General features: G+C 39.6%; 1 protein-coding gene across 3 annotated transcripts in view; it reads left to right on the forward strand.

Annotated features, from left to right (window-relative positions):
- Nucleotides 1–21,390, forward strand: part of wbp1lb (WW domain binding protein 1-like b) — a 38,267-nt gene that overhangs the window by 8,788 nt on the left and 8,089 nt on the right. For 2 of the 3 annotated variants that reach the window (XM_056254379.1, XM_056254382.1), the window contains exons 2-3: nt 513–615; nt 1,109–1,270. In XM_056254379.1, the coding sequence (XP_056110354.1) occupies nt 513–615; nt 1,109–1,270 (265 nt within the window). The remainder of the gene's footprint in view (nt 1–512; nt 616–1,108; nt 1,271–21,390) is intronic. The other variant, XM_056254380.1, reaches the window with a different exon arrangement.

The following is a 21,390-nucleotide window of genomic DNA, read 5'->3' on the forward strand; positions in this document are numbered from 1 at the left end:
TTACCTGACAAAGCATATTTACTGTTTTATTTCACACAGGTGATTAACCTGTTTACTGTAAAACACATTGCAACCAAATATTGCACTGTATTGAGTAAATACTTTACACACTGGATTATACTGCTAAATTGAGCTAAACTTAGCCTATTCGTTTTATTTTCAAACAGTTTCAAGTACTTTGGTGGTAGATTAGTACAGTGATGGTATAAGATGGAAATATAATACTTGCTGAATAATTATGGGACATGGTATAATTCTACACTGTGCTTAATGATAACCATACTCATATTGGATACGTGGTTAATATAGCATGATTTCAGTCCAAAAATCACAATATTACCATACCATATCCAAAACCTTTCTATTTCTAAGTTTCTAAAAAAAAGTTTCTTCCAAGAATTCTCAAAAAAAATACTTTTCTTTTTTTTTTTTTTGGTCAAGATTTGTTCTAGAGATAAACGCTGAATTCACAAGACATTTATCTTGTATCAATTTTTTTTTTTTTTTTTCAGCAGGTACTTCACTGTGAGGGAGTGAATAACAAAAGCTACGTGTGTGAGACGGGACACTGTTGTGGAGAGTCCCAGTGCTGTAGCTACTACTATGAAATTTGGTGTAAGTGCATCTTCATGTTTAATATCAGGGTCACAATGTTTCATAGGAATTCATAAAGGGCTCGTTCACATTCAAGAATGATGACGAATTAAAACTTCCAAGCATTCATTAAACTACGTAACATTTCTCCGCCATCAGCTGAAATTCCTGATCGTACCGATTCAGATAAATGTATTTTGCCTGTGGAATTTTGCTGTTTAAGGTGAAATGTAACCCAGCCTTAAGAGGTTTAGAAGAACTAAACAATATGCTGAAATGAGGAGGAAAGGCTGTTGTACAGGAAGTGAGTTCAGTTTAAGATGCTCAACCTTCTGCAAACTGTGGAGTAAGAATGACATGAGTCTCGCAAATACTTGTGTGACCATATATGCACAAGCAGTGGTTTTAGAGGAATTAGTCAGGTTTTAAGTAGCAGTATAAAGTACAAATGCATACTTTAAATGTTTTTTATTTTTTTCGTGTGGGATTATTCCATGTTTTTTTTTTTTTTCAGGGTTCTGGCTGGTGTGGGCCATCATCTTCATCCTGAGCTGCTGCTGCGTGTGTCATCACCGTCGCACCAAACACAGACTGCAACAGCAACAACGACAGCACGAGATCAACCTCATTGCCTACAGAGAGGTTCACAACAACACCTCTATCCCCTTCTACTTCAGTAATATCATCTCTCTTATATATTCTGTTTTATTTGCTACTTTGATTCATTTAGCAAAGAACCTAGACAAATAAGGGAATTAAAAAATCAAAGTAATAATGCTTATTACTTTAAAGCTCAAACATAGAATTAATAATAAACCTAACATTCTAATACTGGAAAAGCTTTTATTGTTAATATGCATTTTCTTATATTAATACTCTGTACATAAAAAAAATGTAATTGCCTAGATGTTGTGAGTGCTTGTGTAGATTAGAATTGGTTGGCTGTCAAATGATTTGTTAAAAAATCTTGGCCGTCAATCGAATATTTTAATCAAATTAATTACTTAATATGATTTAATTGAATTAATCACGTATATCAACATTAAATATATGTGACCTGTGCTGGCAAAATGAGTCGTAATGTGCACAGGCTAATTTCGAGCTACATGCAAAACAAGTGAAAAATGTCTATTTTGAGGTTTTCCCAAAAATGAGTTCATTAAGCCCTCGTCTAGTGATCCCAACGCTCCAAATAGCAATTAAACATCTGAAATTATCTTTATTTTTACGTTTTCTGGGAGGAGCACCTTTCCTTTGTCCATGAAAAACGATCTTACTCGCGCTGACTGACAGATCTGATGCGTGCGCACAAGGACTCCTCAGACGCGGTCCTGATATACACACATACACAGAATTACAGTATTTCAAAATATCTGTCTTGGCCAGTATTCACGCAAACATTATCTGTTATGTCTTATGTGAACGTTTGGTTAACTGTTGGGGAAAAACATCTGATGTGTAACATTATTTTAGATCCGTGTGGTACATTAGGTGTATATAGGCTGTCTGTTTCATTAATGTTAATAAAACAATTGTGGTATAATGAAGAAAAGTTATATTTTTGCTATAGATGTATAGGAAATATTTGGTTTTGACTTGGTGTGTGCCAAATTTCGTGTTATTACCAGGTTATTTTAAAATAATGATTGCTAGGTGATTTTGTTTTGGAACCTTCAGAAAACTTTAACTTGATTTTTCTCAATTAACTTTGCTGACTCTATCGACTTCAAACAGGTGTAGCTCAGTCATTTTTGGTCTGATTCCAACAAATCATACGTCATTTTGAAGGTTTTTTACCCTTTTGACCTATTATTATTGAAAATTATAGTATAATATAAATAAATATATAAATAATAATAAATAATATAAAAATAAAAGTTGCTTATTGTGACTCATTTTGCCAGCACAGGTCACATAATCACATTATAGATTTGTTTAAAGTGAAAGTGAATGTCACATGACGTGAAGGACAAGTATGGTAACCCATAATCGGAATTTGTCCTCTGCATTTAACCCATCCAAGTTAGTGCACACACATTAGGAGCAGTGAGTAGTGAAAAAAGATGTTCTCAGAAAGCTGTCTTTGATGGTCTTGACCTGGTTTTGCTGATAGATGAGAATATTCGCTTACACCTACAACCACCTACTCGGCACTTGCTGCCTTTTGTTTGTTTCAGTAAGAGCACGTGTGAAAGACAGTGTTATCAAACATTTAGCTTGAGTTTTTTTCACACAATGGCATGCAAGGTTTGATCAAAGTCCCTTTTTGAGCCATGTAAGTTTACGTGTCGGGCATACTCCAAGCAATTCTTTTCTATGTAGGCAATAGGCATGCAAATATACCTGTTCTCTCCGAAACCAGTTTGTTAAGATTCGATTTCACACAAGCAACAAAAACTTTTTTTCTTAGCTCAAACTTATTTCTCTTGCCCATTAGCTCAGCTATACAGTTTTGGAACAACTTGGGTGTGTAAATGATGACATTTTTCATTTTTGGGTGAACTATTTAAGACAAACCTTAAAGGAACACTCTGACTTTTTGGGACTTTAGCTTATTCACCGTTCCCCCAGAGTTAGATAAGTCCATGCATACCCTTTTTATCTCCGTGCGTGCTGTAACTCTGTGCAAGGCTAGCGGTGGGTGCGTCAGACAAAGACTGGAAGTAAATGGCTCCAACTAGCCTACTGCTCCCAATAAGTGACAAACTAACGCCAACATTTTCCTATTTAGGGCCCAAGCCTTGAAAAGGCGAAGGCCCCTATTGTTTTCCTAAGGATTATTAGGGCCCAAGCCTTGAAAAGGCGAAGGCCCCTATTGTTTTCCTAAGGATTATTATTTATTATTAGGGCCCAAGCCTTGAAAAGGCGAAGGCCCCTATTGTTTTCCTAAGGATTATTAGGGCCCAAGCCTTGAAAAGGCGAAGGCCCTATTGTTTTCCTTAGGATTATTATTATTATTATTATTATTTTATCGACTATTCGGGCACTTTTGGGGCTCTTAACGTGCACGAAAACTCTTGAAACTTTGCACACTGGTCAGAACCCGCGGCCATCAGGGCCGGGCTGAAGCTGGTACCCGGGCGTGGCAGGGGGGCTCGACAGCGCCCCCTGGAACGGGGTCCGAAAACTTGGTCCATAAATCAAACACGCTTCCATGTAATAATATGAAACTCGGTACACATATAGATCTCATCGGTTCATATATCCTTTGTACTTTTACTTTTTACCCCAGCCCAACAGGAAGTCGGCTATTATGGTTTGTTTGGAAGCGTATGCCCCTGGAATTCGATATACTCCTCCTAGAGAATTCAACCAATCGCAAGGAAACTCGGTCAGCATGATGTCAAGACATTGAGGATGAAAAATTGCCAGGGGATTTTTCATATCTCGAACGGTTTGGCCGTGGCGAGGAAACGAATTTATGGCGAATAATGGAAACAGGAAGTGTGTTATAACTTCTGCATACATTAACTGATCTTGATGAAACTTCAACAGTATGTTCGCTGTAAGAGGCCGATCACATGGATGTGACTATTGTGAGTCAAAGTTATAGCGCCACCAACTGGCAGCAGGAAGTGTGTCACTTTCAAAATGCTTTGAAATCACCCTCTTATTTTTACCCGATTTGCTTCAAACTTCACTACTATAATGTAAACACACGCCAGATGTAGACCTGTGAATGGATTCTTGATATCTTAGATAATGTTGCCATGGCAACGCATCAAACTTTAATATTCTTTTCTTATGCTTTTGAGACTCTTAGCATGCCTGAAATTGCTTGAAATTGCATGAAACTCGACAGACAGATCAGATTTATTAGCCAGTAGACATGTGCAAAGTTTCAGAAACGGGCATGGTGCAGGGACTCAGTAGCGCCACCTTTTGACAAAAGTGGGGGTGTTAGTTTGATAGTTTTACCTACAATCATATAACTCAGTACGCTTATTGTTCAGATCAAGCCGGACAACTTTCTAATTAACTGTCATTAGCTCAGACCAAGAGGAAGTCAGATATTTTAGTTTGAATGTGGATGTTTCTGAGAATTTTCTCTCCCTCTCCCTCTGACAGAGAGAATGCACCCTGCCATTCGTGTGTGTCTGTGTCTGTGTCTGTGTGGGGAGGGGGGGAGGGGCTCTTTTAGTTTAAACACAAAATTATACATAGGGCCATACTGCCCTCTTGTGTCCAAAATTATATTACATTATACATATATTTGGTATGTGACTTGAGGACCGAGAGCTTTTAAATACGGGACATTGATAATGGCCACGTGCAGAGCGCTCGAGGGAATTCCTATGGAAGTAGGAATTAACTAAAGTTCTGCTCGCTCATCGCCGTGGACGCGCACCGTTATGAATGCCCGTGCAGCCGTTAGTTTCATTTTAAAATTAGCGCCTTTTCTGGGGCCGATTGCTTGAATTGTGAGTTCAATAGCCTATTATTCTTCATGGAAACCACAACAACAAAAGAGTATAAAAGTTTGGTGTGAACGCAGCATAATGAACAAGCTGCGATCTCAAGATTGCAATGCTGGAGTGTGTGTGTGTGTGTGTGTGTGTGTGTGTGTGCGTGTGAGAGAGAGGCGCGGGCGAACTGTGTGTGTGTGTGTGTGTGTGTGTCTGTGTGGGGAGGGGGGGAAGGGCTCTTCGAGTGATAGTTAGTTTAAACACAAAATTATACATAGGGCCATACTGCCCTCTTGTGTCCAAAATGATATTTATACATATATTTGGCAAGCATGTGACTGAGGACCGAGAGCTTTTAAATACGGACGTCCACACGGACATTGATAAGGGTTGCGCTTGCAGAGCGCTTGAGGGAATTCCTATGGAAGTAGGAATGAACTAAAAAACGTTCGCTCTGTTCTGCTCGCTCGTCGCCATGGACGCGCACCGTTATGAATGCCACTGCAGCCGCATACTTTTTAGTGTCACTTTAAAATTAGTGCAATAACGGGGCCGATTGCTTGAATTGTGAGTTCAATAGTCTATTATTTTTCACGGAAAACACAACAACAAAAGAGTACAATGATAGATTCGCTTAAATAGGGGCTTTTACATAAAATAGCCTATTCCGTCATCATCTTTTCAGTCAGCTCTGCACTCTCGTGATTAATGAAATTTGACTCCTGTTGCTGATATTTGCTGCAACTTTCGTTCCGCTCACAATTTAGTAAGCAAACACGCTTCAAATGTGTTTTTATTTTATTTTTGTGTGTATATATATATATATATATATATATATATATATATATATATAAACCCATTTTATTCCTTTTTTTCAATTTAAGAATTATTTTTAAGTTTAAAAACAGCCAGAATGGTTGTTTAGTCAAAAATAATAATAATCCAAATCATATATAGTGCTATACTGCCCTCTTGTGTTCAAAATCAGGTAGGCCTATTGAATTTATATATATTTATATATTAGGGATGTTACTATGGGAATATTTTCCCACCGGTTAATCAACGTGTGATTGTGTAAACCAATTGTGTAAACCTCCCGCTGGGGGGTTTAAAAACACTAACTTGAAAGCGAAAGTATAATATGGACGTCCGCACGGACATTGAAATGGTGGCGCTCGAATGAATTCCTATGGAAGTAGAAATTAACTAAACGTTCGCTCTGTTCTGCTCGCTAGTCGCCATGGACGCGCACCGTTATGAATGCCAGTGCAGCCGCATACTTTTTAGTGTCACTAAAATTAGTGCACTTTCGGGGGCCGATTGCTTGAATTGTGAGTTCAATAGTCTATTATTTTTCACGGAAAACACAACAATAAAAGAGTACAATGACAGATTCGCTTAAATAGGCGTTTTTACATAAAATAGCCTGTTCCGTCATCATCTTTTCAGTCAGCTCTTCACTCTCGTGATTAATGAAATTTGACTCCTGTTGCTGATATTTGCTGCAACTTTCGTTCAGCTCACAATTTAGTAAGAAAACACGTTTCAAATGTGTTTTTATTTTAGTTTTGTGTATGTGTGTGTATATGTATGTATATATATAAATATAGCTTATGTTTCAAATATGAGTTAATTAACAATCGTTGGAAAGAATGATACTTTTAAACATAACACTAAACCGTCATTAGGTGTCGCCAGGCGACCGTCTTAATGAGCGAGTCATTGATTCATTCGTTTGAACGACTGAGTCATTCATGAATGAGATAGATGTTTATGGATTGATTGGTCATTGAATCTTTGAGTCAACCGATTCGTTCAAAATGCTGAATCATTCAGTAATGAGAACGCGTTGCTGTGAGATGCGCGATGGTTCTGCTGTGATCTTTGTTTAACTATTTTCGCTGCTGAAACAGAAAAAAAGTCAATATTGCATCTAAAATGTAAGTGATTTGACTTGTGTGTGATTGTGTGTGTGATTGTGTCTGTTACAGTGATAAGAGTTTAACCCTTGTTAAACTGTAGGCCTTGTCTTTTTGGATATATATCTTTTTATATTAAAAAATAGTCATACAACCCATATATTTTAAATGTATTGTTTGCTTTAAATTACATTAAGATTGTATGTTTGGTAATTGAACCTGAATGAATTTTAAATGAATGTGCTATATTTCAGATCATATATTTGTTTTCCTTAAAATTTGAACTAACACTAACTTTATTCTCATCTGGATGATAGATTATTTATTTCTGTATAAAATAAAAACACATTTGATTTTTCTTTTTTAATCAATGTAGAATGTGTAACTGAAAAAATAAACAGATTAGGGCTCTTTTTGATGACAAGAAATGAAAACCAATGCGATATGATGAATGTCCAAAAGATGGCTCCCACAGACTGTTTTTAAATAGGATTGTTTGATATTTTTTGCTTTTAAACTGTGTGTGTGTGTGTGTGTGTAAGAGATTTTGGTTGGGTGACAGTTGTAATTTACAGTTTGACAAGAGTTTATAGTTTGACAAAAGCACAATGTTGTGTTTTATTGCGAGTGTACACAAATATAAGTAAACACTTTGCAGTTTGAATAATGTCCTGTATGAACAAAAGGACGGAGTATGTCTTTATGTCTACATTGTTCAATTACGCCACACACACACACACACACACACACACACACACACACACACACACACACACACACACACACACACACACACACACACACACACACACACACACAAACACTATTTTTCTAATCAGATCAGGCAAGTAATATTCTGTCTTGTCTCTTAAAAAAACAATATATATATATGTATATATATATATATATATATATATATATATATATATATATATATATGTGTGTGTGTGTGTGTGTGTGTGTATATATATAAATATAGCTGCGAGCAGCGATGAAAGGGCCAAAGCCGGCGGCACCGCCACCCCGGTTATAGCGCCACCAACTGGCAGCAGGAAGTCTGTCACTTTCAAAAAGCTTTGAAATCACCTGATTGCTTCAAACTTCACTACTATGATGTAAACACACGGCAGATGTAGACCTGGATGTAGACCTGACCTTTCAGAAGGTTGCTCTCGCATACTTTGTGGTTGACATGTGCCCTCAATGCACACTTTTGCAGAGCCCACACTGATACAAGCTCTACAGCACACTTCTTTTCGACAGTCAAAGCAGGGTTACGTTTTTGCACGTCGTGCACAATAACCCTAAAGGCACCAGGGTGGCGGTGCCACCGGCTTTATATATATATATATATATATATAAATAAATATAGCTGCGAGCAGCGATGAAGGGCCAATGCCGGTGGTACCGCCACCCCGGTGCCTTTAGGTAACTAAAGGCACCGGGGTTGTGGTGCCACCGGCTTGGGCCCGTAATCGCTGCTCGCAGCTATATTTATTTATATATATTTATTTATTATTATTATTATTTTACTACCTTTTGGGCACTTTTGGGGGCCTTAACGTGCTCGAAAACTCTTGAAACTTTGCACACATCTCAGAACCCGCGGCCATCAGGGCCGGGCTGAAGCTGGTACCCGGGCGTGGCAGGGGGGCTCGACAGCGCCCCCTGGAACGGGGTTTGAACACTTGGTCCATAAATCAAACACGCTTGCATGTAATAATATGAAACTCAGTACACATATAGATCTCATCGATTCATATATACTTCATGCTCTTACTTTTTACCCCAGCCCAACAGGAAGTCGGCTATTAAGGGTTGTTTGGAAAACACATGCAATGGAATGTGAAATACTCCTCCTAGAGAATTCAAACACACGGCACGAAACTCGGTCAGCATGAAGTCAAGACACTGAGGATGAAAAATTGCCAGGGGATTTTTGATATCTCGAACGGTTTGGCCGTGGCGAGTAAACGAAATTATGGCGAGAAACGTGAAACAGGAAGTGTGTTATAACTACTGCATACATTAACTAATCTTGATGAAACTTCAGCAGTGTGTTCGTTGTAAGAGCCCGATCACATGGATGTGACTATTGTGAGTCAAAGTTATAGCGCCACCAACTGGCAGCAGGAAGTGTGTCACTTTCAAAATGCTTTTAAATCACCCTCTTATTTTTACCCGATTTGCTTCAAACTTCATGTGCATAATGTAGACACACGCCAGATGTAGACCTGTGAAAGGATTATTGATATCTTAGATACTGTTGCCATGGCAATGCATCAAACATTAATATTCCTTTTTTTAAGCTTTTTCATGCTTTTTTATGCTTTCGGGCACTTTTGGGGTTCTTAACGTGCTCGAAAACTCTTGAAACTTTGCACACGGGACAAAACCCGCGGCCATCAGGGCCAGGCTGAAGCTGGTACCCGGGCGTGGCAGGGGGGCTCGACAGCGCCCCCTTGAACGGGTCAGACAATTTGGTCCATATATCCAACACGCTTTACCCTATTTGCTTCAAACTTGATGTGTATAATGTAGACACAAGCCAGATGTAGACCTGTGAAAGGATTGTTGATATCTTAGATGCTGTTGCCGTGACAACGCATCAAACTTTAATATTCTTTTTGGATACTTTTGAGATTCTTAGCGCACTTTTGGGGCCCTTAACATGCTCAAAAACTCTTGAAACTTTGCACACGGGTCAGAAACCGCGGCCATCAGGGCCGGGCTGAAGCTGGTACCCGGGCGTGGCAGGGGGGCTCGACAGCGCCCCCTGGAACGGGGTCCGAAAACTTGGTCCATAAATCAAACAGGCTTTACCCGATTTGCTTCAAACTTGATGTGTATAATGTAGACACACGCCAGATGTAGACCTGTGAAAGGATTGTTGATATCTTAGATGCTGTTGCCGTGACAACGCATCAAACTTTAATATTCTTTTTGGATACTTTTGAGACTCTCAGCGCACTTTTGGGGCCCTTAACATGCTCAAAAACTCTTGAAACTTTGCACACGGGTCAGAACCCGCGGCCATCAGGGCCGGGCTGAAGCTGGTACCCGGGCGTGGCAGGGGGGCTCGACAGCGCCCCCTGGAATGGGGTCCGAAAACTTGGTCCATAAATCAAACACGCTTGAATGTAATAATATGAAACTCGGTACACATATAGATCTCATCGATTCATATATCCTTTGTACTTTTACTTTTTACCCCAGCCCAACAGGAAGTCGGCTATTATGGTTTGTTTGGAAGCGTATGCCCCTGGAATTCGATATACTCCTCCTAGAGAATTCAACCAATCGCCACGAAACTCGGTCAGCATGAAGTCAAGACATTGAGGATGAAAAGTTGCCAGGGGATTTTTGATATCTCGAACGGTTTGGCCGTGGCGAGGAAACGAATTTATGGCGAATAAAGGAAACAGGAAGTGTGTTATAACTTCTGCATACATTAACTGATCTTGATGAAACTTCAGCAGTGTGTTCGCTGTAAGAGTCCGATCACATGGATGTGACTATTGTGAGTCAAAGTTATAGCGCCACCAACTGGCAGCAGGAAGTGTGTCACTTCCTAAAGGCTTTGAAATCACCCTCTTATTTTTACCCAATTTGCTTCAAACTTTATGTGTATAATGTAGACACACGGCAGATGTAGACCTGAGAAAGGATTATTGATATCTTAGATACTGTTGCCGTGGCAACGCATCAAACTTTATTATTCTTTGTTGATGCTTTTGAGACTCTTAACATACTTGAAATTGCATGAAACCCGACAGACACATCACATTTATTAGACAGTAGACATGTGCAGAGTTTCAGAAACGGGCATGGTGAGAGCAATTAGAGAATAATGTTTAAGTTTAAAAACAGCCAGAATGGTTGTTTAGTCAAAAAAATTTTTTTTCCAAATCATACATAGTGTTATACTGCCCTCTTGTGTTCAAAATCAGGTAAAAAGCGAAAGTAAAATAAGGACGTCTGCACAATTCATTAATAATGGTGCAGAGTAGAGTGAGCTTTTTCAATTAATTCCTATGGAAGTAGGAATGAACTAAACAACGTTCGCTCTGTTCTGCTCGTCCCTCACCGTGGGCGCGCAGAGTTATGAATGCCCGTGCAGCCGTGAGCATTTTAGTTTCATTTTAAAATTAGCGCCATTTCGGGGGACGTATTACTTTAATTTATTTAACAAAAACACAATGTTGTGTTTTATTGCGAGTGTACACAAATATAAGTAAACACTTTGACGTTTGAATGATGTCCTGTATGAAGAAAATGACGGAGTATGTTTCACTGTTCAATCGCGCTGAGCCACCCAGACCCCCACACACACACTGACACACACACACACACACACACACAAACACACACACACACACACACACACACACAATAATAAAACATTCAACCTAACATATACAAATTACACTGCTATGTTGAAATAGTCAGTAGTACAATTTGTATCATTCACAGTAAGCACCGCTCCACTGTGATTTTTCCAAGCACATTTTTGCACAAGTGAAGAGGATGATTTTTTCCGTCGATATTGGAACGTGAGTGAAGTACAAAGCCTGTAATAAAGAATAGTTTAGCATCCAAATACATCGCAAATGTTGCAACATTTAGATTCTAAAGAGAGATTTACGTGAGCCTAACACCACTTACTTTTACTTTTGTTTTAAATTATTTCGTTTTGGCTTTATTATAGTTATTTTTTTATTCGTGTTCTGTTCTGAATATCATTAAATTTAAAGGATTTGTTGTGGAATATTTTGAGTGTATAATCAAATAACACTAAACCGTCACTAGGTGTCGCCAGGCGACCGTCTTAATGAGCGGGTCATTGATTCATTCGTTCAAACGATTCGATATCAGTACGAATCAACGAATCATTCAGTAATGAGAACGCGTTGCTGTGAGATGCTCGATGGTTCTGCTGTGATCTTTGTTTAACTATTTTCGCTGCTGAAACAGAAAAAAAGTCAATATTGCATCTAAAATGTAAGTGATTTGACGTGTGTGTGTGTGTCTGTGTGTGTGTGTGTGTGTGTGTATGATTGTGTCTGTTACAGTGATTGTTTAACCCTTGTTAAAGTTTAGGCCTTGTCTTTTTGGATATATATCTTTTTATATAAAAAAAATAGCATACAACCCATATATTTTAAATGTATTGTTTGCTTTAAATTACATTGAGATTTGTATGTTTGGTAATTGAACCTGAATGAATTATAAATGAATGTGCTATATTTCAGATCATATATTTGTTTTCCTTAAAATTTGAACTAACACTAACTTTATTCTCATCTGAATGATAGATTATTTATTTATGTATAAAATAAAAACACATTTGATTTTTCTTTTTTAATCAATGTAGAATGTGTAACTGAAAAAATAAACAGATTAGGGCTCTGATCGAGGACAATAAATGAAAACAAATGCAATATGATGAATGTCCAAAAGATTTTTTTTGCTTTTAAACTATGTGTGTGTGTGTGTGTGTGTGTGTGTGTGTGTGTGTGTGTGTGTGTGTGTGTGTGTGTGTGTGTGTGTGTAAGAGATTTCGGTTGGGTGACAGTTGTAGTTTACAGTTTGACAAAAGCACAATGTTGTGTTTTATTGCGATTGTACACAAATATAAGTAAACACTTTGCAGTTTGAATAATGTCCTGTATGAACAAAAGGACGGGGTATGTTTTTATGTCTACATTGTTCAATCACGCCACACACACACACACACACACACACACACACACCAACTATTTTTCTAATCAGATCAGGCAAGTAATATTCTGTCTTGGCACACTTCATATAACTTTCAAACTTGTGTACTTATTTCATGTGTCCATTAAGTCCATGAGACCGTAGGGTGTCTCATTTTTCATTTTAGGTTTCAGAAGGTTGCTCACGCATACTTTGTGGTTGATATGTGCCCTCAATGCACACTTTTGCAGAGCCCACACCAATGCAAGCTCTACAGCACGCATCTTCTCAAAGGTCAAAGCGGAGTTACGATATTGCCCGTCATGCACAGTAACCCTAAAGGCACCGGGGTGGCGGTGCCACCGGCTTGTTTATATATATATATATATATATATATATATATATAAAGGCACCGGGGTGGCGGTGCCACCGGCTTGTTTATATATATATATATATATATATATATATATAAATATAGCTGCGAGCAGCGATGAAGGGCCAAAGCCGGCGGCACCGCCACTCCGGTGCCTTTAGGTAACTAAAGGCACCGGGGTTGCGGTGCCACCGGCTTGGGCCCGTAATCGCTGCTCGCAGCTATATTTATTATTATTTTACTACCTTTTGGGCACTTTTGGGGGCCTTAACGTGCTCGAAAACTCTTGAAACTTTGCACACATCTCAGAACCCGCGGCCATCAGGGCCGGGCTGAAGCTGGTACCCGGGCGTGGCAGGGGGGCTCGACAGCGCCCCCTGGAACGGGGTTTGAACACTTGGTCCATAAATCAAACACGCTTGCATGTAATAATATGAAACTCAGTACACATATAGATCTCATCGATTCATATATACTTCATGCTCTTACTTTTTACCCCAGCCCAACAGGAAGTCGGCTATTAAGGGTTGTTTGGAAAACACATGCAATGGAATGTGAAATACTCCTCCTAGAGAATTCAAACACACGGCACGAAACTCGGTCAGCATGAAGTCAAGACACTGAGGATGAAAAATTGCCAGGGGATTTTTGATATCTCGAACGGTTTGGCCGTGGCGAGTAAACGAAATTATGGCGAGAAACGTGAAACAGGAAGTGTGTTATAACTACTGCATACATTAACTAATCTTGATGAAACTTCAGCAGTGTGTTCGTTGTAAGAGCCCGATCACATGGATGTGACTATTGTGAGTCAAAGTTATAGCGCCACCAACTGGCAGCAGGAAGTGTGTCACTTTCAAAATGCTTTTAAATCACCCTCTTATTTTTACCCGATTTGCTTCAAACTTCATGTGCATAATGTAGACACACGCCAGATGTAGACCTGTGAAAGGATTATTGATATCTTAGATACTGTTGCCATGGCAATGCATCAAACATTAATATTCCTTTTTTTAAGCTTTTTCATGCTTTTTTATGCTTTCGGGCACTTTTGGGGTTCTTAACGTGCTCGAAAACTCTTGAAACTTTGCACACGGGACAAAACCCGCGGCCATCAGGGCCAGGCTGAAGCTGGTACCCGGGCGTGGCAGGGGGGCTCGACAGCGCCCCCTTGAACGGGTCAGACAATTTGGTCCATATATCCAACACGCTTTACCCTATTTGCTTCAAACTTGATGTGTATAATGTAGACACAAGCCAGATGTAGACCTGTGAAAGGATTGTTGATATCTTAGATGCTGTTGCCGTGACAACGCATCAAACTTTAATATTCTTTTTGGATACTTTTGAGATTCTTAGCGCACTTTTGGGGCCCTTAACATGCTCAAAAACTCTTGAAACTTTGCACACGGGTCAGAAACCGCGGCCATCAGGGCCGGGCTGAAGCTGGTACCCGGGCGTGGCAGGGGGGCTCGACAGCGCCCCCTGGAACGGGGTCCGAAAACTTGGTCCATAAATCAAACAGGCTTTACCCGATTTGCTTCAAACTTGATGTGTATAATGTAGACACACGCCAGATGTAGACCTGTGAAAGGATTGTTGATATCTTAGATGCTGTTGCCGTGACAACGCATCAAACTTTAATATTCTTTTTGGATACTTTTGAGACTCTCAGCGCACTTTTGGGGCCCTTAACATGCTCAAAAACTCTTGAAACTTTGCACACGGGTCAGAACCCGCGGCCATCAGGGCCGGGCTGAAGCTGGTACCCGGGCGTGGCAGGGGGGCTCGACAGCGCCCCCTGGAATGGGGTCCGAAAACTTGGTCCATAAATCAAACACGCTTGAATGTAATAATATGAAACTCGGTACACATATAGATCTCATCGATTCATATATCCTTTGTACTTTTACTTTTTACCCCAGCCCAACAGGAAGTCGGCTATTATGGTTTGTTTGGAAGCGTATGCCCCTGGAATTCGATATACTCCTCCTAGAGAATTCAACCAATCGCCACGAAACTCGGTCAGCATGAAGTCAAGACATTGAGGATGAAAAGTTGCCAGGGGATTTTTGATATCTCGAACGGTTTGGCCGTGGCGAGGAAACGAATTTATGGCGAATAAAGGAAACAGGAAGTGTGTTATAACTTCTGCATACATTAACTGATCTTGATGAAACTTCAGCAGTGTGTTCGCTGTAAGAGTCCGATCACATGGATGTGACTATTGTGAGTCAAAGTTATAGCGCCACCAACTGGCAGCAGGAAGTGTGTCACTTCCTAAAGGCTTTGAAATCACCCTCTTATTTTTACCCAATTTGCTTCAAACTTTATGTGTATAATGTAGACACACGGCAGATGTAGACCTGAGAAAGGATTATTGATATCTTAGATACTGTTGCCGTGGCAACGCATCAAACTTTATTATTCTTTGTTGATGCTTTTGAGACTCTTAACATACTTGAAATTGCATGAAACCCGACAGACACATCACATTTATTAGACAGTAGACATGTGCAGAGTTTCAGAAACGGGCATGGTGAGAGCAATTAGAGAATAATGTTTAAGTTTAAAAACAGCCAGAATGGTTGTTTAGTCAAAAAAATTTTTTTTCCAAATCATACATAGTGTTATACTGCCCTCTTGTGTTCAAAATCAGGTAAAAAGCGAAAGTAAAATAAGGACGTCTGCACAATTCATTAATAATGGTGCAGAGTAGAGTGAGCTTTTTCAATTAATTCCTATGGAAGTAGGAATGAACTAAACAACGTTCGCTCTGTTCTGCTCGTCCCTCACCGTGGGCGCGCAGAGTTATGAATGCCCGTGCAGCCGTGAGCATTTTAGTTTCATTTTAAAATTAGCGCCATTTCGGGGGACGTATTACTTTAATTTATTTAACAAAAACACAATGTTGTGTTTTATTGCGAGTGTACACAAATATAAGTAAACACTTTGACGTTTGAATGATGTCCTGTATGAAGAAAATGACGGAGTATGTTTCACTGTTCAATCGCGCTGAGCCACCCAGACCCCCACACACACACTGACACACACACACACACACACACACAAACACACACACACACACACACACACACACACACAATAATAAAACATTCAACCTAACATATACAAATTACACTGCTATGTTGAAATAGTCAGTAGTACAATTTGTATCATTCACAGTAAGCACCGCTCCACTGTGATTTTTCCAAGCACATTTTTGCACAAGTGAAGAGGATGATTTTTTCCGTCGATATTGGAACGTGAGTGAAGTACAAAGCCTGTAATAAAGAATAGTTTAGCATCCAAATACATCGCAAATGTTGCAACATTTAGATTCTAAAGAGAGATTTACGTGAGCCTAACACCACTTACTTTTACTTTTGTTTTAAATTATTTCGTTTTGGCTTTATTATAGTTATTTTTTTATTCGTGTTCTGTTCTGAATATCATTAAATTTAAAGGATTTGTTGTGGAATATTTTGAGTGTATAATCAAATAACACTAAACCGTCACTAGGTGTCGCCAGGCGACCGTCTTAATGAGCGGGTCATTGATTCATTCGTTCAAACGATTCGATATCAGTACGAATCAACGAATCATTCAGTAATGAGAACGCGTTGCTGTGAGATGCTCGATGGTTCTGCTGTGATCTTTGTTTAACTATTTTCGCTGCTGAAACAGAAAAAAAGTCAATATTGCATCTAAAATGTAAGTGATTTGACGTGTGTGTGTGTGTCTGTGTGTGTGTGTGTGTGTGTGTATGATTGTGTCTGTTACAGTGATTGTTTAACCCTTGTTAAAGTTTAGGCCTTGTCTTTTTGGATATATATCTTTTTATATAAAAAAAATAGCATACAACCCATATATTTTAAATGTATTGTTTGCTTTAAATTACATTGAGATTTGTATGTTTGGTAATTGAACCTGAATGAATTATAAATGAATGTGCTATATTTCAGATCATATATTTGTTTTCCTTAAAATTTGAACTAACACTAACTTTATTCTCATCTGAATGATAGATTATTTATTTATGTATAAAATAAAAACACATTTGATTTTTCTTTTTTAATCAATGTAGAATGTGTAACTGAAAAAATAAACAGATTAGGGCTCTGATCGAGGACAATAAATGAAAACAAATGCAATATGATGAATGTCCAAAAGATTTTTTTTGCTTTTAAACTATGTGTGTGTGTGTGTGTGTGTGTGTGTGTGTGTGTGTGTGTGTGTGTGTGTGTGTGTGTGTGTGTGTAAGAGATTTCGGTTGGGTGACAGTTGTAGTTTACAGTTTGACAAAAGCACAATGTTGTGTTTTATTGCGATTGTACACAAATATAAGTAAACACTTTGCAGTTTGAATAATGTCCTGTATGAACAAAAGGACGGGGTATGTTTTTATGTCTACATTGTTCAATCACGCCACACACACACACACACACACACACACACACACCAACTATTTTTCTAATCAGATCAGGCAAGTAATATTCTGTCTTGGCACACTTCATATAACTTTCAAACTTGTGTACTTATTTCATGTGTCCATTAAGTCCATGAGACCGTAGGGTGTCTCATTTTTCATTTTAGGTTTCAGAAGGTTGCTCACGCATACTTTGTGGTTGATATGTGCCCTCAATGCACACTTTTGCAGAGCCCACACCAATGCAAGCTCTACAGCACGCATCTTCTCAAAGGTCAAAGCGGAGTTACGATATTGCCCGTCATGCACAGTAACCCTAAAGGCACCGGGGTGGCGGTGCCACCGGCTTGTTTATATATATATATATATATATATATATATATATATATAAAGGCACCGGGGTGGCGGTGCCACCGGCTTGTTTATATATATATATATATATATATATATATATATATATAAATATAGCTGCGAGCAGCGATGAAGGGCCAAAGCCGGCGGCACCGCCACTCCGGTGCCTTTAGGTAACTAAAGGCACCGGGGTTGCGGTGCCACCGGCTTGGGCCCGTAATCGCTGCTCGCAGCTATATTTATTTATTATTATTATTATTTTACTACCTTTTGGGCACTTTTGGGGGCCTTAACGTGCTCGAAAACTCTTGAAACTTTGCACACATCTCAGAACCCGCGGCCATCAGGGCCGGGCTGAAGCTGGTACCCGGGCGTGGCAGGGGGGCTCGACAGCGCCCCCTGGAACGGGGTTTGAACACTTGGTCCATAAATCAAACACGCTTGCATGTAATAATATGAAACTCAGTACACATATAGATCTCATCGATTCATATATACTTCATGCTCTTACTTTTTACCCCAGCCCAACAGGAAGTCGGCTATTAAGGGTTGTTTGGAAAACACATGCAATGGAATGTGAAATACTCCTCCTAGAGAATTCAAACACACGGCACGAAACTCGGTCAGCATGAAGTCAAGACACTGAGGATGAAAAATTGCCAGGGGATTTTTGATATCTCGAACGGTTTGGCCGTGGCGAGTAAACGAAATTATGGCGAGAAACGTGAAACAGGAAGTGTGTTATAACTACTGCATACATTAACTAATCTTGATGAAACTTCAGCAGTGTGTTCGTTGTAAGAGCCCGATCACATGGATGTGACTATTGTGAGTCAAAGTTATAGCGCCACCAACTGGCAGCAGGAAGTGTGTCACTTTCAAAATGCTTTTAAATCACCCTCTTATTTTTACCCGATTTGCTTCAAACTTCATGTGCATAATGTAGACACACGCCAGATGTAGACCTGTGAAAGGATTATTGATATCTTAGATACTGTTGCCATGGCAATGCATCAAACATTAATATTCCTTTTTTTAAGCTTTTTCATGCTTTTTTATGCTTTCGGGCACTTTTGGGGTTCTTAACGTGCTCGAAAACTCTTGAAACTTTGCACACGGGACAAAACCCGCGGCCATCAGGGCCAGGCTGAAGCTGGTACCCGGGCGTGGCAGGGGGGCTCGACAGCGCCCCCTTGAACGGGTCAGACAATTTGGTCCATATATCCAACACGCTTTACCCTATTTGCTTCAAACTTGATGTGTATAATGTAGACACAAGCCAGATGTAGACCTGTGAAAGGATTGTTGATATCTTAGATGCTGTTGCCGTGACAACGCATCAAACTTTAATATTCTTTTTGGATACTTTTGAGATTCTTAGCGCACTTTTGGGGCCCTTAACATGCTCAAAAACTCTTGAAACTTTGCACACGGGTCAGAAACCGCGGCCATCAGGGCCGGGCTGAAGCTGGTACCCGGGCGTGGCAGGGGGGCTCGACAGCGCCCCCTGGAACGGGGTCCGAAAACTTGGTCCATAAATCAAACAGGCTTTACCCGATTTGCTTCAAACTTGATGTGTATAATGTAGACACACGCCAGATGTAGACCTGTGAAAGGATTGTTGATATCTTAGATGCTGTTGCCGTGACAACGCATCAAACTTTAATATTCTTTTTGGATACTTTTGAGACTCTCAGCGCACTTTTGGGGCCCTTAACATGCTCAAAAACTCTTGAAACTTTGCACACGGGTCAGAACCCGCGGCCATCAGGGCCGGGCTGAAGCTGGTACCCGGGCGTGGCAGGGGGGCTCGACAGCGCCCCCTGGAATGGGGTCCGAAAACTTGGTCCATAAATCAAACACGCTTGAATGTAATAATATGAAACTCGGTACACATATAGATCTCATCGATTCATATATCCTTTGTACTTTTACTTTTTACCCCAGCCCAACAGGAAGTCGGCTATTATGGTTTGTTTGGAAGCGTATGCCCCTGGAATTCGATATACTCCTCCTAGAGAATTCAACCAATCGCCACGAAACTCGGTCAGCATGAAGTCAAGACATTGAGGATGAAAAGTTGCCAGGGGATTTTTGATATCTCGAACGGTTTGGCCGTGGCGAGGAAACGAATTTATGGCGAATAAAGGAAACAGGAAGTGTGTTATAACTTCTGCATACATTAACTGATCTTGATGAAACTTCAGCAGTGTGTTCGCTGTAAGAGTCCGATCACATGGATGTGACTATTGTGAGTCAAAGTTATAGCGCCACCAACTGGCAGCAGGAAGTGTGTCACTTCCTAAAGGCTTTGAAATCACCCTCTTATTTTTACCCAATTTGCTTCAAACTTTATGTGTATAATGTAGACACACGGCAGATGTAGACCTGAGAAAGGATTATTGATATCTTAGATACTGTTGCCGTGGCAACGCATCAAACTTTATTATTCTTTGTTGATGCTTTTGAGACTCTTAACATACTTGAAATTGCATGAAACCCGACAGACACATCACATTTATTAGACAGTAGACATGTGCAGAGTTTCAGAAACGGGCATGGTGAGAGCAATTAGAGAATAATGTTTAAGTTTAAAAACAGCCAGAATGGTTGTTTAGTCAAAAAAATTTTTTTTCCAAATCATACATAGTGTTATACTGCCCTCTTGTGTTCAAAATCAGGTAAAAAGCGAAAGTAAAATAAGGACGTCTGCACAATTCATTAATAATGGTGCAGAGTAGAGTGAGCTTTTTCAATTAATTCCTATGGAAGTAGGAATGAACTAAACAACGTTCGCTCTGTTCTGCTCGTCCCTCACCGTGGGCGCGCAGAGTTATGAATGCCCGTGCAGCCGTGAGCATTTTAGTTTCATTTTAAAATTAGCGCCATTTCGGGGGACGTATTACTTTAATTTATTTAACAAAAACACAATGTTGTGTTTTATTGCGAGTGTACACAAATATAAGTAAACACTTTGACGTTTGAATGATGTCCTGTATGAAGAAAATGACGGAGTATGTTTCACTGTTCAATCGCGCTGAGCCACCCAGACCCCCACACACACACTGACACACACACACACACACACACACAAACACACACACACACACACACACACACACAATAATAAAACATTCAACCTAACATATACAAATTACACTGCTATGTTGAAATAGTCAGTAGTACAATTTGTATCATTCACAGTAAGCACCGCTCCACTGTGATTTTTCCAAGCACATTTTTGCACAAGTGAAGAGGATGATTTTTTCCGTCGATATTGGAACGTGAGTGAAGTACAAAGCCTGTAATAAAGAATAGTTTAGCATCCAAATACATCGCAAATGTTGCAACATTTAGATTCTAAAGAGAGATTTACGTGAGCCTAACACCACTTACTTTTACTTTTGTTTTAAATTATTTCGTTTTGGCTTTATTATAGTTATTTTTTTATTCGTGTTCTGTTCTGAATATCATTAAATTTAAAGGATTTGTTGTGGAATATTTTGAGTGTATAATCAAATAACACTAAACCGTCACTAGGTGTCGCCAGGCGACCGTCTTAATGAGCGGGTCATTGATTCATTCGTTCAAACGATTCGTTTGAACGACTGAGTCATT

This window comes from Rhinichthys klamathensis, unplaced genomic scaffold, assembly GCF_029890125.1.
Source record: "Rhinichthys klamathensis goyatoka isolate OS25496 unplaced genomic scaffold, OSU_Roscu_1.1 h1tg000111l_1, whole genome shotgun sequence".
Lineage (NCBI taxonomy): Eukaryota > Metazoa > Chordata > Actinopteri > Cypriniformes > Leuciscidae > Rhinichthys > Rhinichthys klamathensis.